Source organism: Marmota marmota, unplaced genomic scaffold, assembly GCF_001458135.2.
Source record: "Marmota marmota marmota unplaced genomic scaffold, marMar, whole genome shotgun sequence".
NCBI classification, from domain to species: Eukaryota; Metazoa; Chordata; class Mammalia; order Rodentia; family Sciuridae; genus Marmota; species Marmota marmota.
The window spans coordinates 32,309,976-32,333,111 of NW_025999982.1; the positions used below are offsets into that span (position 1 = coordinate 32,309,976).

At 33.3% G+C, this 23,136-nt stretch overlaps 1 protein-coding gene across 14 annotated transcripts in view; it reads left to right on the forward strand.

Moving 5' to 3' along the window:
* The window catches only part of Fam135a (family with sequence similarity 135 member A), a 114,832-nt gene extending 97,083 nt beyond the window's left edge, over positions 1 to 17,749 (forward strand). For all 14 annotated transcript variants that reach the window (XM_048805617.1, XM_015487898.2, XM_048805619.1 and 11 more), the window contains 3 exons: positions 1,367 to 1,477; positions 14,161 to 14,274; positions 16,291 to 17,749. In XM_048805617.1, coding sequence (XP_048661574.1) covers positions 1,367 to 1,477; positions 14,161 to 14,274; positions 16,291 to 16,496 — 431 coding nt within the window. In that variant the 3' untranslated portion in view covers positions 16,497 to 17,749. The remainder of the gene's footprint in view (positions 1 to 1,366; positions 1,478 to 14,160; positions 14,275 to 16,290) is intronic.
* Positions 17,750 to 23,136: the final 5,387 nt, after the last annotated feature.

A 23,136-nucleotide genomic window follows, 5' to 3' on the forward strand; every position in this document is an offset into this window, starting at 1 on the left:
ATATATATATATATATATATAAAGTTAATCAAAAGTTCTAAAGAAATTAAATGAAAATTAAGACCTTAATTTTTAACTAGTATAAATATTCTCATTGTGAACTACCTGGTGCTTAATTTGCCTGTTGATTTTTTTTTAATGGTTTATAGTTGTTTAGTAATTGATTTCTTTCAAGAAACTAGATTTCATTGCCTATTTTCATTAGTTCCCCAAATCTTTATTTCTGTTTTCTTTTCCAACTTTTATTGACAAATCATACCAGCTTCCCTTGTATCCCAATTCAAATTGGTAATTTCAATTTGTAGTTGAATTTTGTAGCCAATTGTATATTTGTAGTTTCAAAAACAGGGTGTGAGAAAAATGAGATCCTTAAATAACACAAAATAGAATGTAGCATGAATTGGATGTGGTACTTTTAATTTTTTTTCAATAAACTCTTTCCCAGAAATACTATTAGATTTAACCAGTTAAAGAGTTATTTCCCTTTTTCTTCCTCCATTCCCTTGTGAGAAGCAATGAACATGGAAGTGAATATTTCATAATCTATAATATTAGTTCCAGAATTATTAAGATTTTATTTAATTTCTATAAAGGGAAGATGCATTTAAATATGTGCTATTGATAATAAAGAAGTACAATTAAATATGAAACAAATTACATTCAGCTGTCATTAGAAAACATGAACCAATTGCTCACTTTTAAAAGTTGGTTCTGCTGGGTGTGGTGTAGCCTGCCTGTAATCCCAGCGGCTCTAGAGTCTGAGGTAGGAGAATCTTGAGTTCAAAGCCAGCCTCAGCAACATAGAGGCTCTAGAGCCAGTGATAACCCTGTTTCTAAATAAAATACAAAATAGCGCTGGGAGTGTGACTCAGTACTTGAGTGCCCCTGAGTTCAATCCCTAGTACCAAAAAATGTCCTTTTGTAGTTAGTTTGTTTACTGTAACTTAACGATAATAATCAATAGACTACAAACTTGGTGCTTAGCCATTTGTTTCTATTTTGCTGTGTTTGCAGTTTTTCTCCCTCTACTATTTATAACTTAATCTAATATATCTAAAGGTACTGTTTCTCCAAATTTGTTCTTCATATGCTATTTATCTGTTTCATTACTGAATGGGATAGAAACTCTCCTTTAACCATCATTAACCCATAGTTAACCTATACATGTATATGTTTATATTTGTTATCAGAAAATGGAAATATTTTACAAATATTTTTATTAAGCAACAAAATATTAGTTTGAGGGGTATTATTTTTGAAGTGAGTACGTATTCACATATGCTTCTACCTTAGTTCAAATTAATAACACTGGCATATGTTACTGTATATTTCCCTTTATACTCATATTTCTTATATACCTCTCTAGGTCTCTGGTTTATGCAGAAATGGAAAAAGTCAGGTTCTCTTTTGCAACTGACTTGTCGAGATCATGCAGACCCTCGCCAGACTTTTTTATATAAGCTTAGTAATAAAGCAGGTAAGTATGTAATAAGTTTGGAAAACGTGCACATGAAAATTTTTTCTAAATAAACCTTTAGCAAATAAATTATCAACATGTTTTCCTGGTGATTAAAAAAGTTACATTCTACTATAATTTCATAATAATGATATAACAGACTCAAAACTGAAACTAAGTAGTTGGTAAGAGCAGTTTTTCTGTTTTTCATGTAATTATATTTATCTTTTATGAGCTCTACTGTATAGTTACTTTTAAATTATCCTAAAAATTGTAGCATTGTTAATTCAATGCCAGCTTAGTTAATCTATATTTTTTTTAACAAAACCTTTCTTGTCCTAGCCCTCCTGTCCTTCTAGTTGTTCCCCATCCCAATCCTCAACCCCTTTTATGAACTTTCATATATTTTTCTGTCTTTCTGCTTCAGGACTATCAAGCATTTCTAACAAATGTCAGAAACTGAACTATTAATAGTTATTCCTTCTTAAGTTACCACTTTGAATTTGCCTTAGATTCCTCTTTCTCACTCATCCCCACACATCTGTGGTGTTGTCAAGCTGAAAACTTTCAGCTTTCTTAGTAGCTAATGGGTAGTTTTCTTCCTTTTCTTTGTTTCTACCTTAGTTCAACCATCATCACTGTTACTTAGATTATTGCTTTAGCCCTAAACTGGTTACCTACCTCTTATATGTTCCCTTTTATCTAATCTCATTTCCTCGCTAGATAAAATTAACTCCTAAAAATTAAATCAGAATATTTATTAGTCCTGTTTCAAAATCCTTCCTGGTGCTTTGTAACATTCAGGATGAAGTCAGATTTCAAGAATAAAGGCAAGGCTGGGGATGTGGCTCAAGCGGTAGCGCGCTCGCCTGGCATGTGTGCAGCCCGGGTTTGATCCTCAGCATCACATACAAACAAAGATGTTGTGTCCGCCGAAAACTAAAAAATAAATATTAAAAATTCTCTCTCTCTCTCTCTCTCTCTAAAAAAAAAAAAAAGAATAAAGGCATCACATCCATCATAATATGGTTCCTGATTCTCTTGCTTGCTTTGTATCTTATTCCCCTGTAAACCCATTGTTCTATTCGTTTCATGCATGTTCTAAACTGTATCTCATTGTATTCACCCATGTGTTTTCCACCTCTATTTCCACTCATATGTTTGCCCATCTTTTTTAACCTAAAACTCCTCATCTTATAAAATTTAACTCAAATACCACCTGCTGTCAAAAGTTTTTCTTGATGCCTTTTCTCACTTAATGTTTATCTATTCTCAGAGTTCTCCATTATACTTTTATATCCCAAATCTTATGTCTCTGGAACTAACCTAATTAATGAATTCCATTTGCCTCTGGACATCTAAAACTGAACATATTGTCTTCTTTTGCTACCTATTCTTTTTTTGAGGAGGGCACGACAGAAGCACTATAGGGCCTTACACATGCTTAGCAAATAATCTGTCACTGAGTTAGACTTCTACCCAGCCCCCCAACCCACAATTTATTTTTAATTTTACTTTGAGACATATTCTCACTAAGTTGCCAAGGGTCTCAAGCTTGCTGTCCTCCTGCCTCAGCCTCCCAGGTAGCTGGGATTATAGACTTGCACCACTGTGCCTAGCTCTTTTGTCCTTCTCAAAATGATGTTCTATCCTCTAAATTATTGGTTTCTAACACCTTAAGGTCATCTTTGATGTATTTGCCTCTAACATTCTGAGATTGTTTATATTATCTCTGTTTTTTGTAGTATTATCATCACTGCTTCTTCTATTTGTATGAAGATTATTGGAATTTTAATAGGAATTGCATTAAATCTGTGTAGCACTTTTGGTAGGATGGCCATTTTGACAATATTAATTGTGCCTATCCAAGAACTTGGGAGATCTTTTTATCTTCTAAGGTCTTCAGTTTCTTTCTTTAGTGTTCTATAATTTTCATTGTAGAAGTTTTTCATCTCTTTTGTTAGATTGATTCCCAATTTCTTTTTTCTTTTTTTTTTAAGCCATTGTAAATGGGATAGCTTTCCTAATTTCTCTTTCTGTTGATTTATCATGGACGTATAGGAATGCAACTGATTTGTGGGTGTTAATTTTATATCCTGCTACTTTCCTGAATTCATTTATGAGTTCTGGTGGAGTTTTGGGGTCTTCTAAATATAGAATCATGTCATCAGCAAATAAGGATAGTTTGAGTTCTTCCCTTCCATTTGTATCCCTGAATTTCTTTCTTCTGTCTAATTGCTCTTCCTAGGATTTCCAGGATTATGTTGAATAGAAGTGGTAAACGAGGAAATACTTTCAATTTTTCTCCATTTAGAATGATGCTGGCCTTGGGTTTAGTATATACAGCTTTTACAATGTTGAGGTATATTCCTAATGTCCCTAGTTTTTCTAGTGTTTTGAACATGAATGGGTGCTGAATTTTGTCAAATGCTTTTTCTTGCATCTATTAAGATGATTATATGATTCTTGTAGTTAAGTCTATTGATGTAATTAATTATGTTTATTGATTTTTGTATGTCGAACCAGCCTTGCATCCCTGGAGTGAACCCCACTTGATCATGGTGCACTATCTTCTTAATATGTTTTTGTATGTGATATGCCAGTATTTTATTTGTACTTGAATTATTTCTTAAGGATTGGTTTAAGTTTTTAATTTGTACTTGCCTTATAATATAGATAAGATTTACTTCTCTACCTGAGACTGGTTAAGAGGCAAAGTTGGACTTCACACATAGGTATTAGTTATAGCTCAAATATTGATGGGTTACTTAATCTAAATAAAGTTCTGTTTTCCCATTGGTAAATGGAACTAAAAGTACCACCTCACAAGATTATTAAAAGCTGAAATAAGATAATGCATGTGAAGTGATTAGTACTCTGTAGAATATGAATCTTAAATGTTAGATAGTAAAAACAGCTCTAAATAAAGAGATGCTGGAATTAAATAATACTAGTGCTTTGGGTCATGAAAATTGTCTTTCACATTAACAGTATATATTATAGGAAATTTTTTAGCAGAAACTCTGAAAACTCTGAAAAGTAGGTTTATCTAAATATTACTGGCTACGAAAATTTTGAAATAACTTATTAAAATTATTTTTTATGTTTTAAGAGTTCTTCTTGCACTCAAATATTAGTGTATACGTAAAGTGAATTATTATCCCCATTGGAAAATCATATTAAAGAATTCTATGATCTAACAGTCATAACTAATAAATTAGTTAAATACTATAATGTAGTTAAAATTGAACCAGAAGTGATGGCAGGCATCTGTATTCTGAGCTATTATGAGGCTTAGGCAGGAGGATTATTTGAGCCCAAAGTGAGACCCCATCTTTAAAAAAAAAAAAAAAGTGTGTGTGTGTGTGTGTGTGTGTATGAAAACTAATATCTAACACACATGTAGCACTTATCTGTTCTAGTCACCAATTAAGTAAATTATAAATATTACCTCTGAGGTAGGAATATTTTCATTCCCATTTTGCAAAGATTGAGTGACTTACCTGAGGTCATAAAGCTAGTAAACTGTCTTGTTTGATAAGCTAGTGATGTGTACCTTCAAGAACTTTAGATGCTGCTCCTAATTGCAATTTTAAATATCAACAACTATTTATTAACTTATAAATTATAATATTATTAGAAGGGTCAAAGCAAGTCTTTTGAACTTTCTTTTTGTTGTTATTGTTGTTGTTATCTAGTATGTTGTTAGAAATGAGTAGTTAATTTCTAGAAATTTGCTATACCTGAAGAGCAGCTATAAAATAGAAATTATAGATTGACATCAAAAACATAAATCAGGAAAACAGAGCAAAGGAAGAGAACACTTAACTAATTTACTAATAACCTTTTTTCATGTTTTAAAACAAAATGATCATTTCTCTTTCATATTTTATTCTGCTAAAGTTAACAAGTCTCAGATTCCTTAATCTGCTTATTGCTTCAGGTTCTTCTGAATAGCCCATTTCTATGCTCTTGGAAAAGCTTAAAATTCTCTAAATAAAAAAAATTCAGGGGCTGGGGATGTGGTTCAAGCGGTAGCACGCTTGCCTGGAATGCGTGCAGCCCGGGTTCGATCCTTAGCACCACATACAAAAACAAAAATGTTGTGTCTGCCAATAACTAAAAAATAAATATTAAAATTCTCTCTCTCTCTCTCTCTCTCTCTCTCTCTCTTTAAAAAAAAAATCAGGTTTTATCTTGTTCTCTTTTTTATTTAAAGAAAGTCTTTCCTGTGGGTCTTGCTTTTGAAACAATCTTTTCTTCTGCAGAGTATCAGTAGTTAATACCTTTTCTTTATTGAAAGATGTTCATTATTTTTAAATGAAGAAAGCAATTTAAAAGCCTAAAAAATGTATGACTTAAAACCATTGAGAAATATGCTTTTCTATAAAAATCATATATTACATATGATATTGCCATGTTTGTTTTATGAACACAACAAATCTGGTACAGGTTTACAGAAAAGGTACTCTTAAAAGGAAATTATCTTTTTTGATTAAGGCAGTATAATTATAAGCATTAGTTACATTTTTATAGCAACATTTGACCCAAAATAAACCCAGTGACATTCTACAAATTGCTGATAAAATATGTACATGATTTACACAGTATAAATATGGCATATTAGAATTTCAGCATTGAATATCAGGGGAAAGAAGAAGATAAAAAAATCTAGCATGATGATGAAGGTAAAATATATGGATTAGGTGGCACTGGTATTGAAGTAGTCAGGATTATCCTATTAGAGCAGAGAGATGTCATGGACAATCTTTAACATTCCATAATTAGGGCTCAAAAATAGCTAAATAAGAATGTATTTATTGTTAAAATTTCAAAAGCAAAAATATCCTTATTTTAAGATCTTCCTAAAGGATTCTATTTAGAATCTCCTTACCAGCTGTTGAATTCTGACAAGTAAAGTACAGCAATTAAGGAATTCTCCTGCCGCGCTACTATGGCACAAGATAATTTTTTCCAGAATGTTAAAGTTGTTTAATAATAATCATCATTTTTTTAATTTATAAAAAACATTTTGTTTTTGAAAATGCATGAAAGAATCAGCAACAGCTAACATTGTTTTGGAAAACAAATTTTTAGAAGTGTATTTAAAATAAATGAGTAAAAATAAGAAATATTTAATATTGTTTAGAATATATCCATTTAAAAAAAAGGTTTACTGAGCCTTATCACTATTACCATTCTGGGCTGGATAGTTCTTTGTTATCAAGGATTATCACGTGCATTGTAAGAATGTTTAGCAGCCTGTACTCTCTATATGTCAACAGAATACACCTTTTTCCCTCAGTTGTGACAACCAAAACTGTCATTAGACACTGCTGAATGTTCCTTGGGGTGCAAAAGCACAAGTTTAGAACCACTTCTTTAGCCAATTCTAGAGAGTAATAAACATAAAATGACTCAATATCAGTTGCTTTAAAACTTATTAGAAGAGTGGCCAAAGTTATCAGGAAGGAAAGCTAAGAATGAAGATGAGGGGGTTGGGCTGAAGCTCAGTGGCAGAGCACTTGCCTAGCATGTGTGAGGTGCTGGGTTCAATCCTTAGCACCACATAAAAATAAACAAAATAAAGGCAACTACAAAAAATTTTTTTAAAAAAAGAATGAAGATGAAAGTTGCCATTAAGGTGTTTTTACATGAATTGTGTTTTAATATAGTCCCGGGAAATACAGAAGATTTACTTTAACCTCTTTTGCAATTTTGAAAAGTAACAGAATACTTAGAAAGTTTTCTAGTTAAATTATCTCATTCTATAGTTAGGGAAATCTTGTCACAATCTTCCAAGTTAAAGGTGACTTTTCAACAAACAACTAGCCACTTCACTTCAGGGGCTGAGTGAAGTACTAATCCACAGGCCAGTTGACCAGGAATCAAGGTAGAGGCATAGAAGAGAACTTAGAATATATGGTTCCTATGTTTACTAGCTGGGTTTCAACTAAGATGAAATACTTCCATAAAACCTACCAGTATTGCAACTCTGGGGACTGCCATGGTTCACTATGAGTTTCTGCTCTACTTTACCCAACTGCCAGATAAGAAATTAAAACCAAAAGAATCAAAAAGGGCCATAGTGTATTTAACTAATGTGGTCCTTGTCTTGTCTAATATTAAAAAAAAAAAAAAAATCTTTCTATGCAAAAGCACAATATTAATACATTTTTGTTGAAAAACTGTTATAATTGATACTGAGTTTAAAATTTTTAAGGTACAGTATTGTCTTTGAAGTCACATTTACAACTATGGCAACAGTGTATTTATGTCAGTATCTGAATTTTTTATATATTTTATCATTGTGAAATCTGAGAGTGAAAAGGTATCTTAGAAATCCTCTGATCTCATTGTTATTGATTTGTATCCTTCCACTGAGCCACCTAGACCAGTGGCCCAAAGACACAGGCTTCGCCCTCTAGGCGCTCAGTCTTCAGCATTAATTCCCAGACTGAGTATTGTTTCTCTGAAGAAGCATATCATATTCCTGCAAAGAGCTATTTTTAAACAAATTATATTTAATATAATTTTATTTGGAAAAATATCATGACTATTATTTCTATGGAGTAAGCTAAAGAAATAAAATTTGATCAGTGGGGTATTTATAAAGAAGTTATAATGATCATGTAATCTGGCAAATGGATAATTAATTCATATAGTATATATTTGAGGGTGACATGATGATGTTTATGCCTAAATGTATACTACTGTTCCTACTACGTATCATAATAACTCAACAGAAAAAAATGGCAAAAGAGGCAAGCACTAAAAAAAAAAAAAAAGTCAATAAACAAAAGGTTTATTTTAACTTTAAATAATGAGGAAAATGTACATTTGAATAATAATTATTTTTGCCTATTGGTGAAGATTTGAAAGATGATATCCAGTACTAATGAGTATGTGAAGAAATAGGCACCTTTATATGCTAATGCTGCAAGGGAAAATTATATGGCTTTGGTGGGGAGTACATTTATCAGAATTTTAAGTATGGACTCAGCTATTCCCCTTTAGGAACTTTTCCTACAAAAATCCCATACAAGGGCTGGGGTTATGGCTCAGTGGTAGAGCACTTGCCTAGCATGTGTGAGGCACTGGGTTTGATTCTCAGCACCACATATCAATAAATAAAATAAAGGTCCATTGACAACTAAAAATACATTTTTAAAAAGTCCCATACAAGTAGATAAAGGCTGTTCATTGGTGTGTGTGTGTGTGTGTGTGTGAGAGAGAGAGAGAGAGAGAGAGACCTATATGTCCATTAGTAGATCAGTAAGAGATATAGAAATTTAATCATGGAGATACCAAAATAATCATTAAAAGAGAGAGAGGTACCTATGTTTGTATGAACATGAAAAGCTGTTCTTAAAGATTAAGTGAAAAAAATCAAGACACAAAATAGTGGATGTATATATACTATAAACCCACTTATACCTTAAAAATTAAAAATAAACTTGGCTGGGAGTGTGGCTCAGAATGCTTGTATAGCATACATAAGACCCTGAGTTTGATCCCTAGTCTACAGTCAGTCAAAAAAATCTTGTGTACATGTAGAAAGGAGTTTAGAATGATATACACAACTGGTAGCTGTCTAATAGGGACGGGCAAGAGAAAGTAGTAAAGGGGGACACTTTTTAAAGTAGAGAAAACTACCCAATGAAATGACTTGAATTCTAAAAATAAGAAGCAGGGGCTGGGGCTATAGCTCATTGGTAGAGCTCCCGCCTCACATGTGTAAGGCAATGGGTTCAATCCTCAACACACATAAAAATAAATAAAGATATTGTGTCCAACTACAACTAAAAAAAAAAAATTTTAAATAAAAATAAGGGGAATAGGAGAGGACCAGTTATGTGTCATCTATTCATGACCCTTTAGAAACTAAGGCTTCAGGACCTCGTAAATAACGTTGAAAGTCTAACCCATTGATTGGTTAGTCACCATATATTTGAGAGCCTACTAGAGTGTCAGACACCAAGCACAAATATATTTTTGTTTTTAATTATTTGGAGAGAAACTGATAACATTTTACATAACTTCCTTAAATACAGAACACTATAGTTTAACCTAATCTTAATCATCTTTTTTCATATCAGGGCATTCATAGCAAATTATTATATTTTAAAGTACAATGGGGGAAACCATTGTGAGGAAAGCCAATACACCAACCAAGGGTTACAGATTGCTCCCAACAGGGGGGTCTCATCTGGGGTCTAATTTAGCCCTGCCCAGTTATATGAGAATGCTGAGGATTTCAGTTTGTGGATCTACCCACCATTACTGCATACCATAGAAAGTTCTTGAACCTGCTGATTTGTTTATATTCAGTAACATTAGTTTCCATAATGAGCTGAAATAAAATAATATTCTCAAAGTAGAACATTGTAAGCCTAAACTAATAAATCTTCTGATCCCCAGTCTTTCCCCTGAACTAGAACCATCTCTTGTAAGCTCCTAATTACCACTGAAATTTAAAGCCAGATTTTGAAGTTAGAGAGTACTTAGGTAAATTGAATGGACTTTATCCTGTAAATATTAGGGCAACAATAGTGATCACTTTTGAAGAAAGGTATATTCTTTATAGTTTAAAAGCTTAATCTGATACTTTTAACTGACAAATATGTAGTCACTTTTTTAAATTGTGGTTTAAATTTTATCATAGATGTGGAATTTTCTAAAATATTGTATTGAAATCAGTTAAATTCTACATCCAAAAATTAAAACTTAATCTAAAAGTAGTGTATAAAATAAAATAAAAATTTCAGGAGAAAAATTAGTAGTAGTGAGAATGAGAGTAATTTTGGTAGGAGGAGAAAGCAATCTTGTTACTAGCAGTCAAGCCCACATTAAAAATAAGCAAAGGTTTTAAAAGAAAAATTTAATTTTATGTAATCTGATCAGACTCAGAAGCAGCAGCTTGATTGTTTGTCTACTAAACCTACAGAAATGATTACAATTTATACAAACCGAAGCCAGGGCTGGGGTGTATTGGCAGAAGCCTACAATTCCAGAGGCTTAGGAGGCTGAGGCAGAAGGATTGAAAGTTCAGAGCAAGCTTCAGCAACATAATGAGGCCCTGAGCAAGTTAGCAAGACCCTGTTTCAAAATAAAAAAGGGCAAGGGATGTGTCTCGGTGGTTGAGCAACCCTGGGGTCAAACCCAGATACAAAAAAAAAAAAAAAAGCCAAGTGAAATATATATGTAGATTTAGCTAGGCTATTCTAGTCAAAGAAATGCCCCCCCCCCCCTTTTCTTAGTCATGCAAGCAAATGCGTAGTTTATTTCTCATCATAAGTTCAGGAATACTCTTTCAACCTGGCAGTGAAGGTGGAAAGAAAAAGACATCATATAGATGGAGCCAGCAAAATTGATGACTTATTAGATGGAGAGGAATTAGAAATTAAAGATGATCAATATTATGTATTTTACTAGAATGATGATAGACATAAAAATAAAGAAGTCAAGATAACAAGCAAAAGTTTAGAAGTAGAATTTGGTATTTAGAATAGTGAATTCGGGGCTGGTAAAGTGCTTGCCTCACCCATGTTAGGCACTGAGTTCAGTCCTTACACCACATAAAAATAAATACAATAATAAAGGTATTGTGTCCATCTACAATTAAAAATATTTTTAAATAAAGAGTGACACAAAGTTTCATGACAAATTATTTGGCAAGAGATGCAGACCTGAAATTCAGAGTCAGATATAAAAATGATAATTAGATAATTAAAATTAGGTAAGTGCGTTCCGTAAAGGAGAAGTATCATATATGCCTAAAAGCAAGGTAAGGTTCCCCACACCCAAACTATCCCTAAGAAAAAAAGAGCTATCATATTCAAATTGCTTTAAAAATCCCTGATACAAAATGATCTCTCACTTTATTTTGACTTGTTTGAGACACACATATTGACCTGAAAACCACTATTTTTTTGAATGCAGATTTAGGCTACTGACAATTAAGATTTGGTCAAATAAGATGAGACTTAAGAATTAAGTTTTAGATTTTTAGCCATGTCTAGGTAATTGATGAGTTTGAAAGAGCAATTTCTACACAATATAAGAATTCTTTGAGTAAGTTAAGTAAAGAATAGGAGAAAAAGAAGAGAAGGCAGACAGAATTCCTGAAGAATCTTGCTATAGAGCAGTGCTAGGTATTGGATTAGTAATTGCAGAGGAGTACAAGGTCCAAGGACAGATTCATTAATTGATACTTTTTTTAAGATGGGAGATATATATTGATGTGATGATCCGTAGAAAAGAGAAAATGATGCAAAAGAAGAAAGGTACAGCTGCTAGAGTCATGTCTTTAGTCAAGAGAGATTGAGATCAAGTATATGTATTAAAGGGCTAGCTTTAGATGGAAGAATAGACAGTTTGTTGGTAGAAACAAGAGGAAAAGTGGAACATGAAGATACAGGTATGACAGGTTATTACGTGCTATAGAGGGAAGTATATGGAATTTCTCTTTTGGTTCTAGTATATTCTCACTGAAATAGAAGGCAAAACCATAAACTACTTAGGAGTAAAGAGGGAATAGAAAATGACAGTGGTTGGGATAGGTAGTCATTTAAAAAAGTGCAAAATGCACACTGGTGAACAAGGCTGCTACAATGTATATGGTATACTGCTCCAAGTAGTGTTATCCCTGTGGATTATGATGTGACTGGCATTCCTGATATTGTGGCATATCCCTTTGTGGAGAATGTCATGGTATACTTTTTAAACAAATGAAAAAAGTCAGTGGTGCAAGTGGTATATAACTGCTTTCATGCAACTTGGGATAAAATTTCAGTAATGGTGTTATTCTCACATTCAGAAAGTACAGTGCCTAAAAGAGCTTGGATACAAGTGAAGATAATGAACTATTGACAGCAGTTTTCACATTTTTTGGCATATTTCCCCCTTAAAAGAATTTTGAAAAATATGTAACCCCTTATACTCATCAGGTGATGCTCAAAATTTTTTCTATTCATTTCAGTAGTTGTAAAGAATATATTTTCTAGTGTGTGTGTATATGTATACTTTAACTATTTTCATAAAAATGTAAAGCCACAGCCGAGCTCATTAGAGTTACAGATTTAACTCTCAGTTTATGGAAAATGTGTAGAGTAAGGGCCAACTGGCAAAGCCATTTTTTATTGTAAGTCAGACAAATCAAACTTAATTTTGATCAGAAAGAAGTTAAGACTTCATACTTTGCTTGGTTCCCCAGAAACTTTTATTCCCTGGGGTCATATACCTTAATAAAACTGAAGTTGGCTGAAAAAATACTTTTGTTTAATAAAGTAGGAGAAGAACAAGTCATTTTTAGATAAGAGTTTATGTGCAGGTTGAGATCTGGAAATTAGGTTTTTTGAAGCTATGCAAAAAACTTCTACAACGTGGAGAGACTTGGATTATCTAAGGTGTAATATCTATCAGTTGGAAGATATGTGGATGCTACTAAGACAAGTGGCACCAGTGCTGATAAAGGCATGGATTTCTAAACATTGACAAAAGTTTGTTTCATAAAATGTGACAATGAAAAGGAAAAATATCGTTTTTTTCTTAAATACATGTAATTAATTCCTTTACAGATATTTGATGATTTCACTTACATCTCTTGAATAGATTTTTTTCAAATTGTCATACACACAAAAAAAAGTATTATCATCTCATTAAGAAAAAGGGAGGATGGCCTTATTTGGGGCATAGATAGATAGTTTAATACAGTCTCACTTGCTCACCTGCCTCTTTGTGTGGGTCCACAGTTTATCGCACTTAGGATCCTTGCGAGCACTTCTACATAGGCCTCCTATATTCAGAATCCATAGTAGTTTCCACAATTGGCCAATGTCTAAGAGTCTAAATTTCAGTGGGCATAAAGTACCAAAGTTTTACTCTAGAACATTCCAGAATAAAATTTCATACACAGCCCAATTCTAATGAATTGCCATTACTTAATAGTCACATAAAATTTTATTTACCAGTCCAAGCTAAATAGCAAAAGGAAAATATTCCTGGTACTAAAGAGGTCAAGAATATGGTTTTAGTATCTAATGAATTGACCAGCAAAGTAACCCAAGGTCCTAAGCTCTAAATTCACCTAGTTTACTTTAAAAAAAAAAAAAGAAAGAAGAAAGAAAGAAAAGAAAAAGAAGAGGGATCTAACAAAAGTCTGTGGATGAATCATGACACCCATTATTGGTATCAGTGAAAAATCAAAGCATATGTTCTCCTGATATAGTCAAATAACAATATGAATAATAATAGACACTAATAGACATGAATAAATATGGGATGAAATAGTCAGCTTTAAATGATCTTAAATAGGGTGTTTGTTTTTATGGAAGAATGTAATTTTGTTTCTTTGGAAATATCTCTAAATATTAAAGAATATCCTCTAGAAGACAAGAATGTCATAATATACTTCCTATAGAACTTTAGTCTTCATGTATTAATTTCTCCCCTACCACCTCATTACAGTCCTTGCTCTCAGTGCAAACACACACTTCTACTATCACACAAAGACTATATATAATGAAGTTTGCTTTCTGTAGAGAAAAATATGGAAATTTGAAGAAAAGATCCGTAAGGTATAAAAAAAGTTATGAACTTAGTATACTGAGAAAAGAAATTTATTTTTGGTTACTTAATATGGTACTAAAAAGTTCTTTTAAATCTAGTTGAATTATTGCATTGTAATTGTTTTCTATTCCTAGGGCTTCATTATTTCAAAAATGTTGTGTTGGTGGGATCTTTACAAGATCGCTATGTTCCTTATCATTCTGCCCGCATTGAAATGTGTAAAACGGCTTTAAAGGACAAACAATCAGGTAATTAAGTTAATTTGAAGTATTTCACAAGTTTTATCTATGAATGAACTTTTTCCCCACATTTTTCAGATAATCACTTTCTCTTACCCTTCTCTTTCCTTTTGCTTCATTTTCCATCTACTGCTATTAATAGGTATTCTTCCTCCATTTTTCTTAATTTACTTCTTTTCTTCACATGTGTAAATTCTTCTCCATTTTGCTATCTCAAAAATAATCCATACTTTGTTTTCCTCTTCATTATTAAGATTGATTATTGTGTAATGGTTAAGCTACATGTTTTTCTGTATCTCATTTTTACTGATAGTGGTGTGTGTGTGTGTGTGTGTGTGTGTGTGTGTTGTGTTCTTTTGCTGTTTGCAAATAACAAAGAAATTTAAATCATAACTATTGGGAACTAAAAGAAGACAAGATCCTGTTTGTTGTATAATTGTGAGGCTTAGAGATGCCAAGTGACTTATCTAAAGTCACTGTTTAGAGCAACATCCTATCTCCTACCTACCAGGTCTCAGCTACCTCCCAGTATTCTCAGTTTCTTTTTTGGAATGTGGCTGACTGCAAAGTCTTGATCTTTTGCCATTTCCACATTGTGACAGGCAACAACTACTCCTGCAGGGCAGGGACTCTTAATGTACATTTGTGATGAGGCAGTGCCCAGCAAGATGCCTAGCACATAGTAGATACTCCATTCATTTAACAAATATTGTACACTTGCAACATAGAATAACCTTTTATTTTTTAACTTTCTTTTCTAGCAAAGGCTAGAATCCACTTAAAGAAAAACTCAGAAGAGATTTAACCTTTAGATGGGTAGATGAAACTAGATAAATGTCCTTTGCTTTAACAGTGAGATTCTGCTGCATTGGGGAAGAATCTATTGAAGACATGTTTGGAATTCTTCCTATGTAAATACTTTTAAAATGGCATGGTACCACAATTCCAACTTGACTCTGTGAAAGCTAAAAAAAAAAGTGGAAGTAAAAAGTTTTTTTTAATGAATTTGTGTGATATTAATCTTTCTTTTAAACACCTCTCCCCTCTTTCTCTGACTATACTTCTATATAATCTTCCTTGTCATTCCTTAGGATTTTCTCATACCTTTCTTCTGAAATGTAGTATCTACTTCTAAAATTTAGAGGTTCTAAGGAAATGTTAGCATTCACCTATTAGTGATGTGTAGTGCATAAGCATAATAAATAATGTTTTGTCCCTTATGAGGCGATTGGTACATTTATGTATTTGTATATCTAATCTTTATCTTTCTTGCTTAGCATGACCTTAATAAATCCATTTTAAGAATTAGCCAAAAAGAGAGAGAAGCACAGCTTTGATTCCCTCCCCCCCCCCCCTTTTGGTACCAAGGATTGAACCCAGGGGTATGTAACACTAAGCCACTTCCCCAGCCCACTTTGAGTTCCCTGAATTAGTGCCTCACTAAGTTGCTGCCCTTGGACTCCACTGCTTGCAATTCTGCTGACTCAGCCTCCCATGCTGCTGGGATTGCATTTGTGTACTATCACACCCAGCAGGAGCAAAGCTCATATTGTCCTAGCTGTAGAAAATTGCTGTTCTTTCTCAAAATAATTTAGAATTGTTAAATGCCATAGAGACATTTTTTAAATACTTGCTATGGAATAAAGTTTTTTATTTTGCCTTACAAAAACATTTTATCATGACCAGCTTATTTTCATAATGGTTTAATGAGTTATATGTGTCTTAATGTTGAAGAAACTATTTGCTTTGTTATATTCATTCCTTTGAGTTAAAAATATCAAATTGGCAAACATAATGTATAATAAATTTGTTATTTTTATGTGGCTGGATAAATAATGGGATTACTTGCATTTTCTGTAAAATATTCTTCAAAATGATGGTTAAAGAAAATAAAACCTTTTAAAAAATATTTATCTGCTTTCCATGAAAGTAATGTATCTAAATCTTATAAATTCTGTAAAAGTTGTCATAGAATTGTTTTTAATTGCTCATGTGACATTTTCCTTTATTCTATTTGTTCCATAGGGCAGATCTATTCAGAAATGATCCACAACTTGCTTCATCCAGTTCTACAAAGCAAAGATTGTAATTTGGTTCGATATAATGTCATCAATGCATTGCCCAATACAGCTGATTCACTTATTGGGAGAGCTGCACATATAGCTGTTCTTGATTCAGAAATATTTTTAGAGAAATTCTTTCTTGTTGCTGCCCTAAAATATTTTCAGTAGGATAAAAACATTGTTAGAGACTTTACAGTTACCTCATTCAACAATGATTCAAATAATGTATTATAGTTAAATGTAGATGCTGATAAGTTCTAAGAAATATTTATAACTTTTTATATGGAAGATAATTTATATCATCCATGTGTAGAGCTTTTTAAACATCAACTTTTCTTTCTAGGTAATGTGGCTGTGCAATATTTTTTTAATTTTATCTTTTTACTTTTCTATTACTTTTTCATATATTTTGCTACCTGAGTAATTCACTGAAATTTTAAACCCATATGTATGTCTGATTGTTTATTATTGGCTTTTCACAGTCTTTACATCAGACTACATCATATTAGAGTCCATTGTTGCTAGAATAGCATGGGATTTTAAATTTTCTAGTTTGGGGTATTACTTAGTTAACTATAAATTTTACTTTTAACATTTTACTGTGTTTAAACTGGAAATAAAATTATGGCTGCTAAAATATATTTTTCAAAATCAACTTCTTTAGTCCTGAAATGTACTATATCTTTATCATATGGTCAAACCAGGTAGTTAATACATGACAATATTATAAAAGTTTTCTATAAAATCATTACTATTGCTATTAAACATATGTTATGCCTATTAAAATATATTTTCTACTGGTAATTTTAACATTATTTCTCATGTTGATTTTTATTACTGGAAATTTTCATGTTCATGTTAGCAGCATATAAAGATTTTGAATGTTTGAATGCCCTCAGCCTTGATTTGGTTGGAATTTTGCTAAATTTGGTAATGTTGCTTGACTTTTCTGATTACATTTCTTTATCTTTTTTCATGGACTTCCTCATATGTATATAATAATTAAATGTTGAAATTTATGAAATACTTTTATGAATTTAAATAATTTTTAAATATTGTTAAAATTTATTGATCTAAAAAGTAATGTAAATAAAATAATTCATGTTAAAATGGGAAAAATAATTAACTTTACATGTTTGGTGATACAGATGCAAATGTTTTTTGATATATGGAGATGTTGAGTCTTTTGACTTTACTAAAGGTGCTGAATAGCATTAAATTCACTATTTTCCTTTCCTGTTTTACTTGTGAAAATAATAATGCACTAAGGGTGGATGGATGGTCTATTTGCATTCACCATTTATAATGGACAGAAGGTTTTTGTAAGTATGTATTGTGTAATCGATGCATGTTTATTTTTAGCATCGTGTTATTGCCTCTGGTGTTATTAAATAAATGACTATCTGGAGGAAGAACTCAAACACTTGTAATTATTTGCTTATTCTTAGAATATTAGAGCTATAATAGTGAGGTACATTACATTTCAGTCAACAATAGCATATGTCATATAGCTGAGGTGGTAAAAGGCTATATCACCTGTAATAAATACTCTTATTCATACAACGAAATCACCTAATAACACAGAATGTACCCACATCATGAAGAAATACATGGCTGTGCACATCTTTATAATTAGATACACTAAATTTATTCGGTTAGCCAACTTTTCATATGTCAAGTAGGAGAATTTTGATTGATTTTAATAATTATTTACTTTTTTAAAAGTACTCAAAATTTTCATAAGTTAACTAAGCAATAATATACCAAGGGCATTATAACTGGAAAACATAAATATATTTATTTTCTACCACATTTTTTGCCACATATTTATCATCTTCATATATGTTGACCCTCAGATGGAAACATCTTGCATATTTTAAGTTTAAATAACTTATATGCATATCAAAGGACTCATTCATAATCATACAAATAGTACTTAGGGGTAAATTACTCTTAGGATCATTATTGGTTGATTGGTTACAGTTATTTAATACAGTTTTTAAAATATCAGTGACCATTGTTTAAAAACATAACGCTTAGTTTCTCATTTATCAGGAAAAGTCATACTGTCCTCCAAATGCAGATTGTAAGACATGAGGTAAGGTTCTGAAAGAAGGAAAAATAATTATCTGACATGGGCGATTGTCTCTTAGAGAATAGATTTCATCAAAGTATACCAATAAGGCTTCTAAGTTGCAAACAACAACAAAAAATATTAACTTCAGCAGGAAAAAAAAGAATTTATTGGAAGAATAGCAAGTAACTCACAGAATTGATGGAACGTCAAGAACCAGGTTTGGAAAACAGAAGCCAAAAGAAGCTAGATGACCAAAATCATAGGGAAGTTCTAACTTTAAGAGAAGCTGGGATATTAGGTGTACTTTTGGCAGCAATACCCCTGAAAACTGGATTTCAAATACCTAATTTGAATCACTCATTCAAGGCCTAGTGGGACTGTCCAGCTAATCAAGTTGAAGTTTTGTGCCAGTGGCTATTAGGCATCAAAGATAACAAATGTATCTGGTCTTCTGTTTCCAAAGTAGAAAATGAGACCAACAGGATTCACCAAACACACACAAAAAAACTGAGCAACAATTATAAAAGCATACCAGAAGTCAAGGATAAGCCATCTTTTATCTTATCAACATCTATGCATTATTCTCTCCACCTTTATACATTTAAAATGCTTTTCCTAAAATTCTACTATTCCTTATGTCTAGGATCCCAGTGTTATCCCTTCTGGTTCTCTGATTCTATAATGATCTTAATAGTTTACAACTCACAGAATTGTGACTTTTAATCATCACCTTTATAAACAATAATAGTATAAAATGGGGAAAACAAGGCAATTAGTTGCATAAACATGTATAAGCCACCAAGAAAGAAAATAGAGCTAGATCTGGGCTTTGTAACAAAAGCTTTTTTGGTGAGACTGACCCAAGACATTTGTAAAGATAGAAATTGTGAGGCCCCATTACATACCAACTGAATTAGAATTTTCAGGGTAGTATATGAGTAGTAGCATGTTTCATGTCTCAAACGTCTCTGATAAAAAACACATATGGTAAACAGTTTTCTCTGGTCATGAGTCTAGGTGGTTATGATTTCTCACTACTGCCACCTATCCTATTGAGTTCAAACAGCACCTCAGTTGATCAGATTTCTTTATGTAGTGAATAACCCAAGGATCTATGATATGGGTGGTCTTGCCTACATGTAGTTATAATAGTCTGCTTAAATTTTGCAATTCAGGGGCTTGGGCTGTAGCTCAGTGGTAAAGCACTTGCCTTGCATGTGTGATACACTGGGGTTGATCCTCAGCACCACATAAAAATAAAGACATTGTGTGTCTGTCTACAACTAAAAAACTATTTTTTAAAAAATTGCAATTCAACAAGATGCTTCAAGATATGATATTGTGAGAAGATATTCTAGAAGATCTCCTGAGTTCTAGTCATACTCCTCCCTATTCCCTTTTCTCCATGGTCATCAGAGCCAGTCACTGCAGTTAGCACCAAAATCACATTTTCTGTCCTCCTTTCCTAGAGGAATAAGCTAAAAGCAAGCCAGTTGCTCAAACTCAGGAAGAGTGCAATTCAGCCAACTTCAAATTTACAGAAAATGTTATCATATCCCCCGTGGGAGCATTCCGTTAGATATAAAAACTGCTATACCAACAGAACATGAAAGCATGGAAATGGATGACAAGAGCAGTAAAAGTTCTCAGATTTTATACTGCTACAGTTTCTTGGATGCTAACAGGAGGCTACTGGGTAAAAGACAAACAACTTTATTAGAGCAAGGTAATAGCCAGATGTCGGCATATTTGCATCAGTTCCTAGAGTCACAGTTCCCACAGTGTGGTTTAGAGAGCCAGGTTCAGCTGTACACATAGTGGATTGCATTACAGGAGAAGAATATAGGAACAAAGACCAAGCAGATTTTGAGAAAGCCGCAAGCAAGCCAGATTATCCTCAGGGAGAGTGGCAATTAAGTGATAATAATGCTACGACTACCTTGGCCTACTTAGGTGACTAGTACTCAGTATTAGGAGACAAATAAGCTTTGCAATTTGGCTCATTTGGCAATAATATGCTGGGACACTCAGGGTACATGGCAAATTATCTCCTCTCCCCACAATGGAAAGCAAAATATATGGTCAGTAATTCAGACATAAGAGTGAGGTGTTGATCCCTCTTTGCTTTTTGGACTCATTCTGTCAACAGAAGAGATATCACCAAGAACTAAACTTATTTGTAGCATATGATAAATCCTTTAGGACAGCACCCCAAAATTAGTATTCTCATATAATTCCAAAACTAAACCTTCAATAGGGCTGTACATCATTCTATAAGACTAGCTTCTAGAGGATGAAATATAGTTTTTTGGTAAAAGACAATGTTGTATGGGATGCTGTATTCAGTATAGAGTATAAGGTATTCAGTAATTCCACAGATGGAATGGCATATATAAAAGATGGGTAGGTCAGGGAAAGAAGCCCAAACTCAGCACAATTTTCTATTCCTATAAGAATAAATGGCTACTTTATTCATGTTAGTAGGATTCCATTGTAATCAGACCTGTCGCCCAAGCTATCTTCCTTATACGTGATCAGGGGGTCAAGTTGTCCACTTTAGTTGGTAAGTAGTGGTGCTAACTAATCAGTTCTCTCATGGGAAAGACTGATAAAAGTACATGATTCTGCATTAGCCACCATGGCCAGGTTTGTTAGTGGGTCACTGAGCAAACACAGCTGCGGGGGAGGAAAGAAGTTAATAGATGTCCACAGAGTGGGTCATTGCGGTAGGTAGCTCTTTTGTAATTACCTTTTTAAATGAGAAAGTACAGCAAAAGTGGTGGAATGTCTCTACAAGAAAACTGTCACTTCCATTTTGAGGAATTTTTATTGCTCTTCAGTCCATTCATTCTTTGGAAAATCAGCTGCCATATTGTAAGATGACATTTGGAGAAGAAGCCCATGTAGCAAGGAACTAAGAGAAGATTCCAGTCCTAATATCCACAAGGAACTATATCATTTTGATAAACACATGAGTGAACTTGGCAGGTGACCCTCCAGTAGTATGCTTTCATATAAGAGTAGAACTCCAGCTAACAGCTTGCCTGCAACCTCATGTAAGATGTAGAGCCAGAAGCTCTGAATTTTTGTGTAATTTGTTAGAAATCAATGAGTAAAATAATCATTTGTTCTAATTAAATGCTCTTCTGCAATGGGAGCCTTTTTTTTTTTTTTTTTAGCATTCAGTGGGACCCAAATGTTCTCATGCTTTCGAGACACTTTGAGGAGTCCTATTCCAAAGAACTATTTGAAAAACACTTATATACCCAGTTCCTTACCTTTTGACTAAAACAGCCACTGCCCATGAAAGTTTGTAGATCTTTATCTCAAGCCATATCTCCTTTCAGATCAAATTTATAAGAGGAGCCAGGGTTGTGGCTCAGAGGTAGAGCACTTGCCTAGTATGTGTGAGGCACTGGGTTCAATTCCTGACACTACATGAAAGTAAAAACAAACAAAGGTATTCTGTCCATCTACAAAAACTGAAAAAAAAAAAAAAAGTAAATGTTATTTTTTTAAAAAAATGTGTAAGAGCCAGGCAGGTGGCTATGCCTGTAATCCCTGTAACTTGGGAGGCTGAAACAGGTGGATGTCAAGTTTGGGGCTAGCCTCAGCAACTTAGTAAGGCCCAGTCTCAAAATAAAAAATAGACAGGGCTGGGGATGTGACTCAGTGGTTGCTGAACCCAGGATTCAATCCCCAATATCAAAAAAAGAAGTGTACAAGATAAACTAAATTTTGTTCTTTAGGAGGACATTTTTCCCCCTCTGCTGTCCATTGAGGACCTCTGGTAATGGGCTCTCAATGTTAAAAACATCTCATTGATAGATTCATTTATTGAGCAAAGCCATTTGTAATGAAACTTTGAAATATTTTTTCTCAGTCAACTGGTTACATGGAACTCAGCATTAAGCACTAAATATAAATTGAGCATCAAAAATGTTACTTCAGCTGGGCACAGTGGCACATGCAGCAGCTCCAGAGACTGAGGCTGGAGGATCATGAGTTCAAAGCCAGCCTCAGCAACAGAGAGGACTTAAACAACTCAGTGAAACCCTGTCTCTAAATAAAGTACAAAATAGGGCTGGGGATGTGGGTGAGCAGTTGAATGTCCGAGTTCAAGTCCCAGTACCCACCCATCCACCCAAAAAAATGTTATTTCAGAAGTGTGAGCAACCTACTAATGCAAATTGCTTAAGTTCTGGCTCTGATCCTCTTCTGTATATACCACTTTCTCTTAGTGAAAAAGCTCATTTTCTAGGAGGACCAGATAACTCAGTTCATAAGAATCATCAGATTATATAGCCACCTGATGTCACATAGACACTATCAAGACCCAAGAGCAAGCCAGGAATTCTTTTTAGAAAAAAATACAAAATTCCAGAATTCTAGGGGCTTCTATTGTGTGTGATTCTTCAAAGACTTCCCACAGTCTTACAAGTAACATAAAGCATCTCATCTGCCACAAAATGTTCTGAGCACCAATGCAGTTGCTGTCAATTGGCAGACCTTGCACTGTAGGCTAGACCATATGTAGTTTCTTGCTCTGCACCTTACTAAAAAATGTCATCTTTCAGGTCATCTGGAAAACAGATGAGAACAAATCAGCTAGAAGTTCATTAAATCAGAGAGATTTAAAATAAGAGAGAGAATGAGTTAAAAGAAGCAAAGAGGGTCCTCAATCTCTGTATACTATAAAAGGATCTTCTGAGATAACTTTTGCCTCAGACT